The sequence below is a fragment of the Drosophila persimilis genome, unplaced genomic scaffold (assembly GCF_003286085.1).
Source record: "Drosophila persimilis strain 14011-0111.01,24,50 unplaced genomic scaffold, DperRS2 tig00001210-arrow-arrow-pilon, whole genome shotgun sequence".
Taxonomy (NCBI): Eukaryota; Metazoa; Arthropoda; class Insecta; order Diptera; family Drosophilidae; genus Drosophila; species Drosophila persimilis.
The window spans coordinates 128,976-147,500 of record NW_020825438.1 but is presented as its reverse complement, the minus strand read 5'-3'; the positions used below and the strand labels follow the sequence as shown (position 1 = coordinate 147,500).

The 18,525-nt window shown below is 47.3% G+C and overlaps 2 protein-coding genes across 2 annotated transcripts in view; one reads left to right on the top strand and one right to left on the bottom strand.

The window, feature by feature from the left end:
- Positions 1 to 18,452, bottom strand: part of LOC6603284 (trithorax group protein osa) — a 23,284-nt gene extending 4,832 nt beyond the window's left edge. Inside the window, exons 1-4 of the mRNA XM_026994084.1 lie at positions 18,155 to 18,452; positions 16,561 to 17,160; positions 15,557 to 16,489; positions 15,223 to 15,493 (exon numbers count right to left, since the gene is read on the bottom strand). Of these exons, the coding sequence (XP_026849885.1) occupies positions 15,223 to 15,493; positions 15,557 to 16,489; positions 16,561 to 17,052 (1,696 nt within the window). The 5' untranslated portion in view covers positions 17,053 to 17,160; positions 18,155 to 18,452. The remainder of the gene's footprint in view (positions 1 to 15,222; positions 15,494 to 15,556; positions 16,490 to 16,560; positions 17,161 to 18,154) is intronic.
- Positions 8,874 to 12,796, top strand: LOC6603285 (monocarboxylate transporter 1). The gene has a single exon (XM_002028225.2). The coding sequence runs from the start codon at positions 9,377 to 9,379 to the stop codon at positions 11,828 to 11,830; it is 2,454 nt and encodes an 817-aa protein (XP_002028261.1). The 5' UTR covers positions 8,874 to 9,376; the 3' UTR covers positions 11,831 to 12,796.
- Positions 18,453 to 18,525: the final 73 nt, after the last annotated feature.

Genomic DNA, 18,525 nt, shown 5'->3' with positions numbered 1-18,525 from the left:
CAAGCAAAGAGGGTTATAGACGTCCAAAGACCTGTGCTGCTGTGGTGGTTTACTGCTCCACAAACTATTACGAGTATTTTCAGTGATAAGCAGACCGACCGCGCGACCAACACAGGCCTTCAATTTTGTCCAACAGATTGCCTGTCGGCGGGGCGCTATCAGTGCAAATAGAAAACATAACTAATCCATGTCAAAAACTCGAGTGGTGTGCGGGGAGGTAGAATGGGTTGGGCGGGGAGGGGGACGGACACGAAGAATAGACTATTTGTTCGGCAATCGACAAGCCGCCAAGCCAAAAATGATTATTAAATCACAATAAAACTCCCCCCCCCAGCCACCGTCCCCGCCCCATCGTATAAGCGAACTTCGGCACTCGATTGCCACTGAGATACGGCAATACGAAAGATAAACTAAACTACATTATTCGACATGCGATACGATAAGAACTGATGGGAAAATTGAAAGAGCAAAACCGAGAAATGGATGAGGAATGAGGCATGAGGAACAAGGTTAAGCCAACAGAGGAGTGGACAATGGAGCGACGGGAGAAGAGTCAACATTCACATGATCCATATATCCCCAACCACATCCCACATCCCACATCGATGACAAAACAGATCCCAAGATGATATCAGGGGCTACGCCTCTCTCTCTCCGAAATGAATCAATAAAATGCAATCGCAACCTTGGGAAATATAGGTCGTGGAAATAGGTCCTTAATCTGTTTTAATTTTCATGCAAAACCACGTTATATATTCGGTTAAAAAAGCCAATTCCCAAAAATAGCCTCATCTTCACAGAAGATTTCTTACCAGAATATTTTTGAATTTTCAGAGTTGCAGATCACCAGTTTCTTTTTGTCATCAAATCCCAGAGATTTCTGGCAGATGCAAATGCAGATTTAACCAATTTTATGGACAATAGATCCGTAATTTTCTGAACAGCAGAGCATTTCTAAATTCTCAAAACGTCCCGACCCGATTTGTGAGTAGAAAAATATACCTACTTGTAATTGTTTCTAAACGTATCTTAAAACGTGCTAAAACCAAATGCATATCCACATATATTCGAGCAATTCTATCTTTGCTCTACAAAAAGGCTTTATTTAGACACTAATTAGCGGAGTACTTCTAACGAAGTGCTTTCGTTCGACAATTGTAAGGAAGGCGGCGCTAAACGTCTACTTATGAAGTTTCCGCCCCTCTCCACACCCCACCCCCCACGCCAGCTCCTACTCGAAAGCGCCTCCCTTCGCTGAAAATCATATGACAGTCGAGAGAGCAGGCAAACCTTCCCCCAATGCCCCAATGCCCCCAGCACTCGCCAGAGATGGCCATCCATGGAACTCTGAATGTGTTAATTAATTTCAATTAGCAATTAACGAGCGACTCTCTCACAGAATTATTAAATACTTCAATAAATATATGTATAGCGCAAAATCGAAAATAAAAACCAACACAACAGCCACACACACTGGTAGATTTGTATGGAAATTTGTGGAGCAGCAGCAGCTGCCATAGAGATGAATGCATTAAAAATAGTGGAAATATATGTTATAGTATATATGGAAAAAAAATCTATGCCAGGGTGTTAGCTTTTGGGTTGCAATAGCAACAGCTTTTGATATACGTTACCATAACGATAGAGTATAGGGGGAGGGAGGTGTTCTATTGCCAGAGAGGGAGAGAGAGAGAGAGAGAGAGCGAGAGAGACAGGGGGCTTCGATCCGTGTGCTGTCACAAGGTTGGATGGATAATTACAGACATGAGTGCACAGGTAAATTGCAATAAGTTGACTGCACCAACAATAGCAACAGAAATAACAACAAAAGCAACAACAGCAGCAACAAAAACAACAATAGCCAACAAGGAAATTGTCAGGCACGAAAACACAACACAAAACGACAGAAAATACGAGACTGTACTTAATTTCCATTTGTCATTTGAATGCGTTAGATGGGAAAAGTGTAAAACAGAGAGAGAGAGAGAGAGAGAGAGAGACCCAGAGAGTGGGGGCACAGATGGACAGTAGGTGCATTCAATCCATTGGAATAGTGCTGTTCCTTGACTTTATTCCACCCCCCAACAGAAACTCCCAAAAAACCAACAAACAGAGTAAATACTTCGAAGAACTGTAAAAATACTGATAGATAGATACTAAAAATACTAAACAAAAACACTGAGTAATACCAATAAAAATTTCGGAAAAAGTACTAACAAATAAAATACTGAGTATTTCTAAAAAAATACTACAAGTGTAGAAAAAACAAATCAAAACTGCACTCATTCCACAATTTTCACTTTCGCTTTCATTAAGACAAGAAAACTGTTGGAGCTCCTCTCGGAGTTGTATAACAGTATGTAAACGTATAACAGCTGCTTGAAGCTTCATTGAATTTCGAAACAAATTTGGTATCCGAGATCCGATCCAAAATAATCAACAGAAATAGGTCAAATTTTGTTTCACTTATGGACATGGAATACACCCCTTAAAGTCGTACCCCCGCCCCACTTTCGATCCCGCCCCATCAATCTAATTGTTGCTGTTATTGAAAGCGCGATTTTATTCAATTTTTATTAGCTAGCAACAGCAGCAGTAGCGCGGGCAGCGGCAGCAGATGCAAACGGCAAAAGGCAGCGTCTGAGGGGCACACAAATAGGCTGGCTGGGTGCTTCTATTCTCTATGAGTAATTTGAGCTTCGATCCGAGAGATCTATCTATGTGCAAACACGATATGGGGGCGCTTTTAATTGAGAGAATCAACAGCAAGTGAAAAGTGAACAAACAATCGAGTTTCATGGTTCATTTGGGAATCAAAACAGAAACGCGTTCGTTGACCACAAAACAATTATCACAAGACTTAGGAAATACATAGATCTATCATGTATTTGTTTTTCACAAATGTATCTCAAAGGCCCATGCACCACCCTCGCTCTTTCCGCCCTTTCCACGCTTTAAGCGAGTACAGATATATGAAATTGTTGATTAGTTGTTAATCAGTCACTGACTGACGACTCACACCATCGAAATGAAAAAGAAAGAAGGGGTTTCCATTTCGCTGGTCGAAGCTTTTGATACCCTTCTTGACATTCGGTATGCACGGTATGTATGTATGTATGAGTCATATGGCCAGATCTCTTGATTGTACCCTCTTCCCCTTAGGAATGAGTCACCAAAGACAGGGCACATACAATCTGAGTATTCTTTTTTTTTCAGTAGTTCAGTATTCTAGGCTTGGCTAGTATTTTTCGCGGTATTTCTAGTTTGGTTAGCACTTATTATTTGTTGGTATTTTTCTTATTGTGTTTTAGTATTTTTTGTAAAACTTTTGAGTACCTTTTTATGGTATTTGCACGTATATCTCCTGTAAAAATTAACTCAAATTAGGGCAACAATTCTTCGATTCTCACGTGTTCATTAACCCCAGCCCCAGATAATCATTGTTCGTCGAATCAACTCCTTTTCGCATTCAAAGAAATGTTTATTGTAGTATTGATATCCAATGAATCTTTCGTCTTTTACAGCTGTGTGGAAAAATCATCATACCCCATGCAATAGGGTACACGAAAAACAAACCAAAGTCCGTCGAAAGTTGGGTTAAGCGTGGAAACAAAGGAATGCCACATAGCTGAGCAAAATTCTGAGATATATAGTATACATACAAACATATGAATATGATATGTGTAAGCGGTACAATTGCATGTGGGGCATGTGGAAGAGGAGTGAGCACCGGATGGAAAATGGAGGAGGATTGGGAAAGTTTCGTAAGCGGCCAAGATGGCGCTGTCTGCGTAACGAACGATTCGACTATGCTATTGATTCGCATGGCAGTAGCCCTGCTGCTCTTTATCGCGGGGTACTCTATTATTATGCGGGATTCTCAGTACTCAATCCGCTGCCGTTGCTAAAGCTGCCCCTGATTACTAATCTACAACATGGGAAAGCCCTGTCCCTAGCAACAGGGGAAACCAAAAGCCAAAAGCAGAGACACCCTGTAGCCAGTAGCCTGTAGCTTTTCTTTGGCTATTGTTTTGTTGCCACCGCAATTCAATTGAAATCATTTATGTCAATTTACAATAAATAATACCCAAAGAATACAGAGAGAATACCGACACTTTATCTCTCTCTCTCTCTCTCGCTCAATAAATGAAACTGCGAGTGCAAGTGCGATTGCGAGAGTGAAAATTGCATAATTGTACAACGAATGAGCGACCTTCGCCTTCGCTTTTGCCGGCAGCCAAAGCACTACCATCACCATCACCATCGCCATCGCCATGACCATCACCAGAAGAGGGCAAAAACAAACTATAAAGTTAATCGGAGAAAATGGTATGCTATCGGGGGTATTATGTACGAAAGCGGGAGATGTCATAAAGGGAGGCAAGGCGGCGGGGGCGGGGGGCGTTGCATCGACTGAGCGAGAGCTAAGGTGAAGTGACATTTGAGCGACAGAGGGCAGAGCAGTTCCAAGGACACGCTGGTCTCTTGTAATGTACGAGTGTATCCTTTCATCAGCCAGCAACCTGTCACGCACAGTCCTGACAGTCACCCACTTCTGCTCAACTCCCACATCATTAACATATAAATGCGTAGAACGTTAAGCGTGGAGCGTGGAGCGTAGAGCGTGGAGCGCAGCTCCATTCAGCCATGGGCTAGATACAAATGTATCTGTCAGACACAGACCCCAAACAGAGGCCAGGCTCGAGCGGCTCAAACGCGTTGCATACTAAGCAACAAGCAACAAGTACAGAACGCCAGAGAACAAGGTAAAACAAGTCACAGTCCCAGCCACAGTCCCAGCCACAGCCGCCGACGCGCGCGACACAAACTGCGTCATCCATGCTAGGTATATACGTATCTATGAGATGTATCAGTGCCCGTGCACATGTATCCGACAGATATGTACATCCCGAATGAACGAACAAGCATATGTAAGAGCCAAAGAGACAAAAAGGCAAAAAGGCGAAAGAAAAGCTGAAAAGCTGAACGGCGTAAAAAACGAAACAAAGCACATTGACTGCACACAACGCCTCGTATGCGCAATTTTCATTTTCATTAACAAAGAAAGTGCCCCGCTATACCCCTGCACTCCTCGCCCGCCGCTGTTTGAGAGGGGGGAGGACACACGGAGAGGAAAGCGCTGGAATAGGAGGTGTTAAGGGGGCGGTAGCATGGCTTTTATTGAACTGCCCAGAGTCATCACCGTGGCCGTCGCTTGGTTCATTCAACCTTTTTACTGGAATAAAAAAAATGCCACAAGATGTGGCAAGAGAAGGAAGCTGCTTCTTTCTCCTTCCCTGTTCTATCTGTGAGACCTTCTGCCCCATGGATTGTCACGGATGGTTGTGCTGCCATCATTCATTCCGAACATCTGTAATATATAGTCCCCCATCGATTACCCTCCTTCCCGGCTGGCCCTTGGCTGCTTCGGCTTCTGCCCATTGATTGCGCCTCCGTCCTGCCACCTCTAGAATGTTCTGTGTTTTGGCCCCATTCCCAGAGTGTGGGAATGCACCCAGCATTCTTGTCAAATGGTGCAACTAATTTAAAAACACCTGCTGCCGCTTGTGGGGGCGTGTCACCTGAATTCCTCCGCTCTCTCCACCATCCCTTCCCCTTCCGGCAAAGCGTGCCACGCGTAGGACGAACTAAGCCATGTCCTGGCCGTACGTTTTGCATTTCATGTTCCATGCATTTATAATTTAATCCTATATACCAGGAGGCACACGCGCTGTTGCTGTGGTTGTTGCTGTGGCTTTTGCTGTGGCTATTGCTGTGGCTATTGCTGTGGCATTACAGTTTTGCTCTGCGTCCGCCTCCTGCCGTATTATATTTCCCGTTGAGGGCTTCTTATGCACGCGCCTTTCACTAAACAGCAATTTCCTTTGCACAGCAGAAAGATTCAAGCAAAATGTGGAGGCGTTGGCCATTTGAGCTCTTCTAATGCGCTAATCATAGGGGAAGCTTGCAATTCAACTTATGCCACAAAAAGGGAGGCAGGCACAAACTTAAGGCAAGAGCAGGGCAGGAGTCATAGGCACCGGGCAATGCCAGGAAGAGGCATCTATAGCGCCCTCTGGCGTTGACCCACAATATCGAGTACATGCCCCCAATGTGTGTGTGAGTGCGCGCCCTTAAGAGTGTACATGTATGTGTGATTGTGACATGGAATTTTTATGAATGACATTGACCGACCAACAACCACCCAAAGGAAGACATATAGACCGACCGTGCTTGTACACTTCTTAAGCCACCCTTTGAGCGAGCCCCCCTCTCTTGCTCTTTCTCTTTCTCTCGCTCTCGCTCTCGCTGCTCTCAGCGGCACATCGGCACAGCGCCATTCCGCCTCAAGAATCTCTTAAGAAGAACAAAAAACACACAAAAGTGGTCTACGTCTACGACCATAGCACATGGCACCACCGACAACAAAGTACAACACAAAAAACTGTTATAAACCAGAAACCAAAGCACATTTTTGTACGATTTTTATGGCCTGGCAACAAACGCGTGACGCAGAAATGAAGGGCTGAAATATTGAGATACTCGTGGAGGGACAAAACCGGCGGCAGCGGTGGTGGTGGGGGGTAGCGGGGGCTTATCGCGGTCTCCGTGTCGAATGCAGTTTATAGGTGGAAAAACGTTAAGATAATGTACGGATTATACAATCTTCGCACTCGAATGGTAGTTTTGTCGGCGCCTAAAAGGCGGCATACGAAAAACCAATTCTCACACACGCACAACCCCATGCACACACACACACACACACACACACACACACGCACACACGGATGCGTAGGATTGAAAAGTAAAAGTCTTTGGGGGTCGGTCGGAAAGAAAGGTTAACCTTTAACCTAAATCGCAACTAAAGAGCGCAACAGTTTCTCGTGCGCTCTTTGCTTCGGGGCTTACGCTCCTCTGTCATATGAAAGAACTGTTATACAGGCCGTTTGGTCGCCATGTGGCGCGCCAGCGGCTACCGGTTTTTCAGGCTTTCCCTCGGCAACAGAAACAACAATTCAGAAAATCCCACCCCTTCAGACGAGAGGTTGGTAGGGGGTTGGTTTGCCCAAATCTCTGTGTGAGAATTCCTCCTCGATTGTGTTCTCTGCTCGACTCTCTGCTGTTCAATCAGCTGTTCAGTTCGGGCTGTACGAGAACCAAACCAAACCAAATCAAACGCAACGGCAACCCTTGCAAAGCCAAAGGCACATCATATACCTGCAAAGCCAAAGAGAGCTACAGCTAGCATTCACCTGAGGGAGAGAGAGAGAGCGATAGAGAGAGCTTCCTCCACATGGCGGCTCGTGAGAGTGGAGCTTGCGCTCTGTGAGCTTGAACTTCAAATGCATTCTAACACCGAGAGACAGAACGAGAGAGAGACATTCAATTTTCGCATTTGTATTTTTTGTTTTATGCTGTTTTTACAACGTTTTTCAAATTGTCTTTGTTGCTGCTACTGCTACTGCTGGTGCTGGTGATGGTGCTGCTGCTGCTGCGAGCTTTGTATATCGTATAACAGTGGCAGTGGCACTGTCACTGCTGCTGCTGCTGCTGCTGCTGCTGCTGCCGCCCCTTGGCTTTTGGTTACGACGAATTTTCATTCCGCAGCGAACGGCGCACCAGTCAAGAACAGAACGTGGAACATTGACGGAGAGACCGAGACGCGGAGCGACGTGTGTTCTGTGTTCCTTATTATTTTTGTTGGCATCTCTCTATATATCTCCACCGCCAGCACCATCACCACCACCACCCTCCTCCTACCCCCACTCGTCTCAAGCGGGCTGCACAAAGAAAAAGTCAAAATTATTTGAATTGAAAATTGCAACAAAAACCAAACAACAACAGCTGGGGGTTTGGTTCGAGGCGGAAAATGCAAATGCAGCTGAAAGTGTCCGGACGCGTGAATGTTGTGTGTTGACGATGAGAACCACGTAAGCTCGGCGTGAGTGTCCCGCCGCCCCCACCCCTTCTCCCCCCCTCCGCCCCTCACCAGTGCCGCGTGTGGTGTGGTTCTTCTGTGCTTCACCGCCGCTCCGACATTTATCGATCACAACGCCGCTTCTTCCGTTAGGCGGAGGACGTTCTTTAAACCAATATTCAATGCTCAACGAAACTCAAAGACACCAATAAATTATACAATTGCAGTGGCAGTGGCTATTACGACGTACAGCGCTACGTACCTATCCTATCATCGAGAGTACCGTACGTACGTACACGTACAGCACCCCCGAAAAACCATCAGTGCCGAAAAGCACATGAACTAGAAGCAGAAGCAGAAGCAAAGGCAAAGAAATAACCAAATTAAAAGCAAAGACAGAAGGCAGCAGCAAGAGAAAAGCTAAGAACAAAAAAGAAAGAAAAAAAAAGTGCAAAGTAAGGGAAATCTCGGGAAGGAAGGAAGCTGAAGCTACTACCAAAACAAAACATTCTGCCGTGACCTCAGCGATGCAGCTGCAAGTGCAACGGTAAAACAGAAGTAAACCAAAAATAAAGCAAACAACCAGATATAGAAGCAAAAGCACAGCACAAAACGTGACAAATTGCAAATACAAAAAACAACTTAAAAATCCCCATAAATAAATATTCGAAAATATTTGAAAATCTAGAAAAAATATTCCGATTCTCAATAGAAGCACAAGCACAACGCGTGACTTGAGATAGTTTTTAAAAGATTTAAAAGTATTAACTAATTTTTAGTGTAAAGCTCAAAGTGCACATAGACCGAGAAGCGACGCGAACAGCAGCAGAAGCAGAGACCTTATAGATATTTTGAATATATGCACACGGCCTACGCCTATCTATCGCTTAATAAATAAATAAATTTATTTATCAAAAGTAAATGAAAGCAAAAACAAAACTCAATAACAATTGACAAAAACAACAGCCAGCAAGCCAGCCAGCCAGCACACACACACACATAACGGCGCATGCAGTCGCAGTAAGAGCCAGAGAGAGAGGGAGTGAGAGTAAAGCCCAATATTAGAAAAGAGCGAGTGCAAAAGCTTGGGAGAGGGAGAGAACAGTGGCAAAACGCTTGCTGCTGCTTGCTGTCCGAGGGGGTGAGCCAGAGAGCTACAGAACGATAGCGTGAGAGAGAGAGAGAGAGCAGCAGACAAGATAAAAACACAGTCAACGTCGGCAACGGAATTCTCGACATCGAAATCGACGTCGACATTCGGCATCGGCATCGGCACAGGCATCGCAGTCGAAAACGGGAACGGGAACGGGAACAGACGAGGCGCGGGCGCACACACTTCTTCCTCCTCGCGTGTTGCTTCTCCAACCATTCTCTCCTTGCACTTGCACTCTTTCCTTTCACTCCGTCGCGTGTGCGTGTGCATTAACGGAATAAACGCATCAGAAGTACCGCTCCAGAATGTTGGATACCAATGGCGGAAGTAATACCGCGGTGTCGGGCAACTCTGCGGCACGCCTGCGCAAATTCGATAGGACGGACAGCGAGCTGGCCTGCGAGGAGGCGGCCCGCTTGACCGCCGAACAGAACGACAGTCCAGAGGACGAGAACGACGAGGAGAACGAGGATGAGGACGATGAGAGCGAGTATGGGGAGCTGCCGCCACCGCCGGACGGTGGCTATGGCTGGGTCATCTGCTTTGCCAGCTTCATGTGCAACATGATCGTCGACGGCATTGCCTACACTTTCGGCATCTTCCTGGAGGAATTTGTGGCCTACTTTCACGAGGGCAAGGGCACCGTGGCCTGGGTGGGGAGTCTCCTCTCCGGGGTGTACCTTAGTGCCGGACCCATCGTCTCGGCGCTGGCCAATAAATACGGCTGTCGAGCGGTGTGCATCGCTGGGAGCATCATTGCCTGCATCGCCTTTGTTTTGAGCACTTTCAGCAATTCCGTGAGCATGCTGATGGCCACCTATGGATTCCTGGGAGGATTCGGCTTTGGAATGATCTATCTCCCGGCGGTGGTGGCCGTGGGCTACTACTTTGAAACGAAGCGTTCGCTGGCCACGGGCATTGCGGTGTGTGGCTCTGGGTTCGGCACCTTTGCCTTTGCCCCACTCGCCACGTACCTGCTGGAGGAGTATGGCTGGAAGAATGCCATCCTCATCTTTGCCGGCCTTATCCTCAATTGCGCCATCTTTGGCGCCATGATGCGACCCCTCACGTACCCCAAGAAGAAGAAGGTGAAGCCCCTGATGCAGCGCATGTACGAGGAGAAGCAGCTGCAGCTGGAGCGTGGTTCGTTCGCGGGTTCGCATTTTATGGTCCAGCTGCCGGATGGCACCATGGAGCGGAAACTCAAGATGCCCCTCAACGCAGACCCTGGCGTCCATTCGAGCCTCAACCTGGAGCTGATGGCCCAACAGGCGGGCGGCCTGCATCCCGTTTCGACGCTACCAACCATCACCGAGTCCAAGGTGGTTGATGTGCACCACAATGGAAGCGGCGCCCAGTCCCCGCCCAATGCCGACAGCAATGGACAGCTCTCTGCCGGTGGCCGCGGGGGTCGTCGGCCGCATCGCAGCTCCGAGTCGGATCACAGTCCGTACCACTCACAGGATGGCGGAGCCATGACCAGAAACGCCTCGCAGCCCGCCTTTCTGGCCAGCGACCATCAGGGTCTGCCCAAGAACGGTTCAGTGCCTTCATTCAATCGCGTGCGCAAGACCTCGGCATCGGAGCGCTTTCAACCCTCGCTGGCGGCCATCAGAGCCTCGTCCCGCCACGATCTGGAGGCGGGAAATGGCGGAGATTTCACCACCTCAAAGATGTCGCTCTCCCAGCGGCAGGGCAGCAGTGGGAGCGGCAAAATGGTGCGACCCATGTCCCGCAAGGACATCTTCTACTCGGGCTCTGTCACGAACCTGCCGCAGTATCAGTCGCAGAAGTCCCTGGCTGGCTATCGAAACTCTGTTCTGTCCCTCACCAAGTACGAGAAGAGCATGCAGAGTGTCCACAAGCTGGACCCCCTGCAGGACGCCGAGAAGCATCGCGAGGAGTACGACCTGTGCCCGTGTCTGGGCATCCCCGATTCGGTCAAATCCGTGGTGAACACCATGCTGGACGTGAGCCTGCTCAAGGATCCCGTATTCATGCTGATTGGAGTGTCGAATATCTTTGGCATGGCCGGACTGTACGTGCCCTTTGTGTATCTGGTGGATGCGGCAAAGGAGCACGACATACCCAAGAGCGATGCCGCCATGCTGCTGTCCATCATTGGCATCACCAATACAGTGGGTCGCGTGTTCTGCGGCTGGGTGGCGGATCTGCCGCAAGTCAACTCATTGCTGCTGAACAACTGCTGCCTCCTGGTGTCGACCATCGCCGTGACCCTCACCCCCCTGTGCTACAGCTACTCGGCGTACATCACGATGTCGATATTCTTTGGCCTCGCCATCTCCGGCTACATCTCGCTAACGTCAATTATCCTGGTCGATCTGCTCGGCCTGGACAAGCTCACCAATGCCTTCGGCCTGCTCATCCTGTTCAGAGGATTCGCTGCTCTGATCGGCACCCCTCTGGCCGGCGCCATCTACGACATAACGCACACGTACGATCTGCCCTTCTACATGGCTGGCGCTCTGTTTGCCATCTCGACGGTCACCAGCTTTTTGGCCCCCTGCCTGAAGCGATGCAGCCCCTCGGATGAGACGCCCGTCCATGTCGAGACCCTCACGCCCATCGATGAGGAGCAGGATGAGGAGGCGGAGGATGACGAGGATCAACCCATCACCATGGTGCCCAAGATCATCAAAACTCTGGCCAGTCCGCAGCAGGAGGAGCCGCCACAGCCGATGTTCCCGCAACAACAGAAGAAGGCCCCAGCAGCAACGACATCGGAATCAAAGCTCTAAGTATTCGAGAAGGAGATGAGTTTTGGAGGGGGGCGTGGCACGGAAAAGAGATGAATTTACATACGAAAGAGGGCAAACGCCAGGGGGAACCGAACCTATTGAAAGATCCAGCCAGATATTTTTCTAAAGCTTATATACAGAAAGCGGGTCGATAGATATGGGAAAGAGTATTGTAGAGAGAGGGGAAGAAAGAGAGAGAGAGAGATCACACACACACAAAAGTAAAACCTATATACAAGGATCATAAATATATATACATATATATATATGCATGTACTATTAAAGCCCCAGCAGCAGCGGCAGCAACTATTACCAACAGCAGCAGAATAGAGGATTGCCTTATGCTGGAATTTCTACAAGGAACTTGGCTTTAGCTTTCAGATAAGATTCCGGGGCGAAGGGGAAATACCTTCGGCTTTTATGGCTACTAATTAAAATTAATAATATACGCTCATAAATCATTACAACAGGAAAAACAAACAAAAAGAACAACAGAGAAGAGAAGAAGAGAACCAGAAGTCGAAAGAAGAAGCAACCCTGGGGTAAACTGATATACTAATGATATCCATTATATAGTTTTGCAACTGTTATACAGCAACAAAAACACACAAAATATTTGTATGAAATAATTTTTTTTTTTTTTGTTATTAAAGAAAAACCTTACGATTACTATTATTACTATTAAAGATTTATGAATTTTGTGTACTAATAATTATAGGAATTATAGTTGTTGTTGTTAAAAAAACGGCAAGCTGTTATAAAACAAAAAAATGTGTCATTGCAAAGTAGCGAGAGCAAACGATGTGTAACTGTAACGAGTAACGAGTAACGAGTAACTGTAGCAAAGAGTAGTGCTAGAAGTAGTTGATGTATGTATGTTTCTGTAGCAGATCTAGATCTGTAGGAGGCCCGAATAAAACTTAAGGCGAAGTAGAGGCGACGGCGGCAACAACTATTAAAAACTAATAAATTTTATATTTTTTAAGAAAACAAAATGCTACAAAAACTAAAGCAACACAAAACACACACAACAACAAAAAAAAAGACGAAAAAATGCAGCAGCGAAAACACGGAAAAACCAGCAGCAGTACAGCAAACATAAAAAAAAAACAAAAACTAAAATTGTTTTCAATTTTAAAAAATTAATCTAAAAATAAAAATTTTATGTCTCATTTTAAAAACAATTTCACAGCTAAAAAAAAAAACCTAAATAGAGAAACATCAGAGCAAAGCAAAAAAAAAAAAACAAAACAAAAGAAATGCCAATCAACAAAAGCGAATATACAAAAAAAAAAATCTTTCAAGTCTAAAATAAATGTAGAAAAGTTTTTTTTTGAAGGCTTGTTGTGCCTTCTGTTATACTGTTATACACCGAGAGGAACAAAGAGGTCGCAAAAAGAGAAGAGAAAGAGCTGAGAAATATATAATGTGCTATACGTTGAAGTGTTATACATAAAATATAACTTTTTAAAAACAAATATTCAACTCAAAATATTTAGAAATCCAATAAGCAATAAGCGAATGAAAAATATTGAACCACGCTGCTACCAAAAAATACAAAAAAAACCAAAAAACTACAACAAAAAAATACCACAAGAAATATTCTAAAACGAAACTGTTATACGCATAAGAATGGGGGTAAAAACCAAAAGAACAATAACTGTTTGAGGAGATTGGAGAGCAAAGGAGGAGATCGATGAATAGTAATAAAGAAATTGCCATACATTTTAACAAATTCTCTAAGATATCTTATGATATATTTCTTTAATCAGGCGGAAGCACATGTGGCGCTGTTTATAATCTGTTTTAACGAAACACTGCTCTAAAACCCATCGATCAAGACCCGATAGAGCAGATAGTGGGAAACCTCGCTCTTTCAGACTTAAAATGTTGCATTTATCGGTAGAGCTGGAGCTCTACTTTCGAGGGCTCTTCGTGGGTGTCGTGCGCCTCCGCTTGCTGGGGACAGAGCATGACTCCGAGGCATAGAAAACCTTCTCGGAGCCCCCATTTGATTAGCCTAATCAATACAATAGCCCAGGGGGCTGGCTGTAAGTTGAGTTATGTATGAACATTACTAATTGTAGAGGCCACACGGCCGTATCGAGTATCGATATCGCCTATCAATCTACTAGTCTATGGCCAAACACTTGGGTCGCTGCTATCGGCCGCTATTTATACGAATGGCCCGAGAGACCAGACCAAGTGCTACGAAAACAGCAATAAAACTGACATGTTCAACGGAAGGGGAGGCAGGAGAGTGAGAGAGCAACAGCCATAGCGACAGCGACTGAAACCCAATCAGTTTGTCAATTCCAGGCACTTGATATGTCTATAGAGATATATACGACCCGTGCAAGTGGTTCGATTAACCATAAACGCAGAAGATCCCTTTTTGTCGCATGATTCTTGCACTTCAAATAGGGAATTCAATTCTCAAAACTGATTAATAATTAGTTTTCATGACAAATCCAGGGCGAGTAGTAGCGTATCTGTGTATAGGAGTGCAGTGTGGAACCACCACAGCTTGGACTCTGCCTCAGCTCTGGTTTTGATAAGCGTGCAAAACCAACGACAAACAACATGACGGAAGCCACTTGTGCAGCTGATTATAGAAGGGGTAAATGCAACGCCAGCGGCACCACCAACTCCACAAAAGGGCAGGGGACGGACCAACAGGCAAAGCCAAAGCCAAAGCCACTACTGGCCTAGCAACAACTAGACGTGCGATGTACTGCCTGATGACAATGTTGTTTATTTCTGTGGCTCATGTGACGAGGCAGTGGCTCGGCGGCTCCACTTCACCTGCCAGAACAGACACACTCCATCGAACGACCGTAAGCTGAGTAGAGCAGCCGCGGCACCAGTGGCAGCGGAGCAGCGTGAAAAGCAAGAGTAAGCAAAAAAAAGTAAAACAACAACAGAAAAACAAACTGCATATGAACACGACGTTATCGAAGGCATGCCATGACAAATTCCAAAATACAAATGGAAAATGCAATAAAATATAAAAGAGAACTGAAAAGAGAAGCCCGAGCAAGCCGAAGCTTGGATATGCTGCCTGGAGAATGGAAAGTCCAAGTCTTCGGCCTTACAAGTGGCTCTGCCACATCGATGCACCCCATGGGAAGGGGCATTATCATTGAGTGGAACAATTAAATTCTTATCATCGAATAAATTGAGTTTAGATTATGAAAAAGTGATTCGCCTCCCACTTGGCAGTAACTGAAAATGGGAACAACTCGAAAAATAAACACAGAAAGAGCCAGCCATGAATGATATTGAGACCCACTGTATGTACATATACCCCACAAATAGTGTCAACAAAAAGCATTTGCTTTCCATAATCTATTATTGCAACAATTGTCTGTGTGGTGTGGTGTTGCACTCACCCAGCTGATCCTGATGCGCCGGCGGCGGCGGCGGCTGCTGCTGCTGTTGCTGTGGTGTCGGTGTGGGGCCTTGCGATGGCTGCGCCTGAATCATTTGCTGTGGCTGCTGTTCGATGGCCACTGTTGGCGGTTGCTGCCATTCCTGTCCCGCCTGCCACTGTGGCGGTGGAGGCAACATGGCTGCTGGTCCGGCTATTGGTATTGGGGCTGGCCATTCCACTGGAATGGCTCCAGGCGGTGCAACACCGCATTCAGATAGCTCATCCACGTACTAAAAGCCAAACGGAAAGAAAATTAAGAAATCGAAGGTGAAATCGAAGGAATCATCGCTAACCTGTTGGGCTGGACCAGCTCCCGGGTGAATGGTCTGCAGGGAGGCCATCTGTCCATCGTCGTAGATTTGCATGACGCTCATTTGGTGCTGCATCTCATGGATCGACGCCTCGTAGACGGAACAGCTGGGGCTCAGCATGCTGCCCGTTTCCGAGGAGGGCAGCGAGAAGCTGTTGTGGTTGAGCTCATCCCCGAGAGCAGGGGCCCCATTCGGATGCGAGACCTGCTGCTGCTGCTGTTGTTGTTGCTGTTGCTGAAGCACGTCGGCGTACTCCTCCGCGTACATGGGGCCGGCATGCCAGATCTGTGGCATGCCTCCATCCGGCTGCTGGCCACGCTCATCTATGCCGCCCGCCTGGCTGCCATCCTCGGGCACGTATTGGTACTCCTGTTGTGGGATGAGATGTTGGTAGACGTAGCCTCCCATGCAGTTGTACATGGCGGCCGGATTGTACATCATCGGCATGTAAAGTGGAGGGCCGGTGGCCTGCTGGGCAGCCGCTGCTGCTGCCGCGTTGGGCGGACCCTGCAGGGCCGCATGCTGCGGTGCAAAGTAGGTAGCGGGATACGGCCCGTAGGTGTAGTGATGGGGCGCGTAGTAGGGAACGGGCTGCATTTGACCTTCGGGCGGTCCGGCAACCAGCTGATGGTCCGGCTGGAGCTGCATGTTGGGCGTCCCGGCGCCGCCGCCGTCCGGCTGCAGTTGTTGCTGTGGGGGCAGAGAAATCAGCTGTTGTTGCTGCTGCTGCTGCTGTTGTTGTTGTTGCAGGTGACGTGGTCCGTGGTAGTCATTGCGTCTCAGCCCACCTCCACCACGGGCGCGCCCACGTGCACGTCCACGGCCACCCATGCCAGGATTATGAGGATTGGGACTGACTCCCTGGGCAGCCAAATTAATAGGCAATGGCTGCAGTTGTTGCATCAGCGGATTACCCTGCAGAGATAGCAATAAGAATAGTCAGTGGGAAAATTCATTTTATAGCTGTTTAGCGTCTGATCACTCACCTGCTGGTCCTGGGGCATGTCCCCGTGGGCCATGTAGTGAGCCTGTCCTCCTCCGGGTATGTAGGCGGGAACCGAGTGCGACCAGCCATGCAGATTCACATTGGCAGTGACATTGTTCACATAGACGTTGCTCGGAATGGGTGCCTGGAGCATGGCTGGAGCATAGTGGCCGCCCGCATGCGGATGTCCTCCATGGGCGGGCATGTAAACTTGGTTGTATATCGGCTGTCCGGTGGGTGTGAAGGCCTGGACGGGTGCCGCCATCACGTTATTATTGTTGTTTCCGGCGGGAGACACCACACTATTATTGTTGTTGTTATTGTTGCTGCTAGGAGGCTGCGGCGTGGATGGATTCGACACGGGTGTGGTTGCAGCAACTGGCGGTGGCTGCGGCTGTGCTGCTGCTGCTCCGGCTGCTGCGGGTGCCGCAGTGCCAGCTCCGACCGATGATGGCGGTGCCGCTGCCTGCTGCGGCTGTGTTGTCTGCGCCATTCTTTGGGAACCTCAAGTACTTGGCTTGCTCCGTTGCTTGTTCGTTTTGGAGGGGTGAAATGAGTCTCAAGATTCGCTGCAGGCGTCAAACATTGAAGATTCGGTTTGCTGTGTAACGTACGAATGAAAGAGAGAAAAAACACATCAACGAAATGCAGGTTTGAGGTTACGGAGAGTCCCCGCTACCGGAACATTTGCGCCGCCAGCGGTCTGGCAACTCTGCACAGCTGTCTTGGAGTAATAAAAAAATCAAATAAACAGACCGAAGAGTGGCGGAGAGCAAGAGGCCATGCCGTACGGCAGCGGTGCATCGGTTTCCCGGACTATGATCAAAAGTGTACCATAATTAAAACAACAATAAAACTACCATGCGGCCGCGGCGGCGTTCAGACTTTGTTTTTTCTATTCACTATTAAACTTTCATGCCACACACACTCCCTCCCCAATTAGAGATGAGCGAAAAAAAAGTCACTGATATCGGAGTGTGTAACAGGTTCGGTTCAAAGGGTTATATTTTTTAAATATTCTGCAAGTGATTTAATTAAAATGGGAATACATACAAACACCGCTTCACTTGTGCTGCGATTGGGAGTACACTTATTTATAGTAGAATAGGACCCCATTTGGTGGCAAATCACATCTGTCACTGTCGCTCCACCGGACTCGCAGAATCGCAGCATTACTCATCTCTGCCAAACACAACACACACGAACAGAAACATGCACGAACACGCACAGAAACACACAAATACACATGTGCGCGCGTATGCCTGTGTAATAAAGGAAATTAGAAAATATCTTCAGTGGCAGAAGAAAGGCGACACTTGCCACCAGCTTGAATCCGAGTGTCGAAATTCTAGCTAATTCGAGACGTCTGCTTCTTCAGGCGGCATGTTTTAGCTTTAGCTTTATGTAAATGCAGCCAGGCAAAAGCCAGGCGGTCGTCGCCGGATTCAACGTCCAATGGCGACCGAAGAACACGTTGAAACGAGAAAAGAGAACGCTGAGCGCTGAGGAATGCGAGGCGGCGGCATAGCGAACAAGAGGGCGTGGAGGGGAGGGGGCTGGGTGGAGAAGGGAAATGAGTAGTTTATCGAACGTACCTTTTGTTGAGTCGCCAATTGAAATCAATTTCGTAGCAATTTGATCATATTTTATGCGTGCGGGCGGCCAAATGCGGCACTGAGATGGCCTGGTGGCTGCTGGCTGGTGTCGCGGCGGCTCTCTCGTTCGCTGGCTCTCTTCTTTTTCTAATGACACGACCACGACGATAATTCCGCAACTCTTTACACGCTTCTACTTCGTTGCTCCAATTAACAATGTTTTTCCACCGACGGCCACCGCACACGCACAAGCACTTGGTATGTGTTAGCACAGTACTTTATTATCAATTGCGATTAAATTTTATTTAAATTTATTTTTTGTGCAACAAACGGATTTATTGTTCTTTAGCAGTGTGACCGCGGACTTAAGG

Bases quoted from the DNA above. Each gene is read 5' to 3' on its own strand.
- LOC6603285 (XM_002028225.2), top strand. From the start codon at position 9,377: ATGTTGGATACCAATGGCGGAAGTAATACCGCGGTGTCGGGCAACTCT.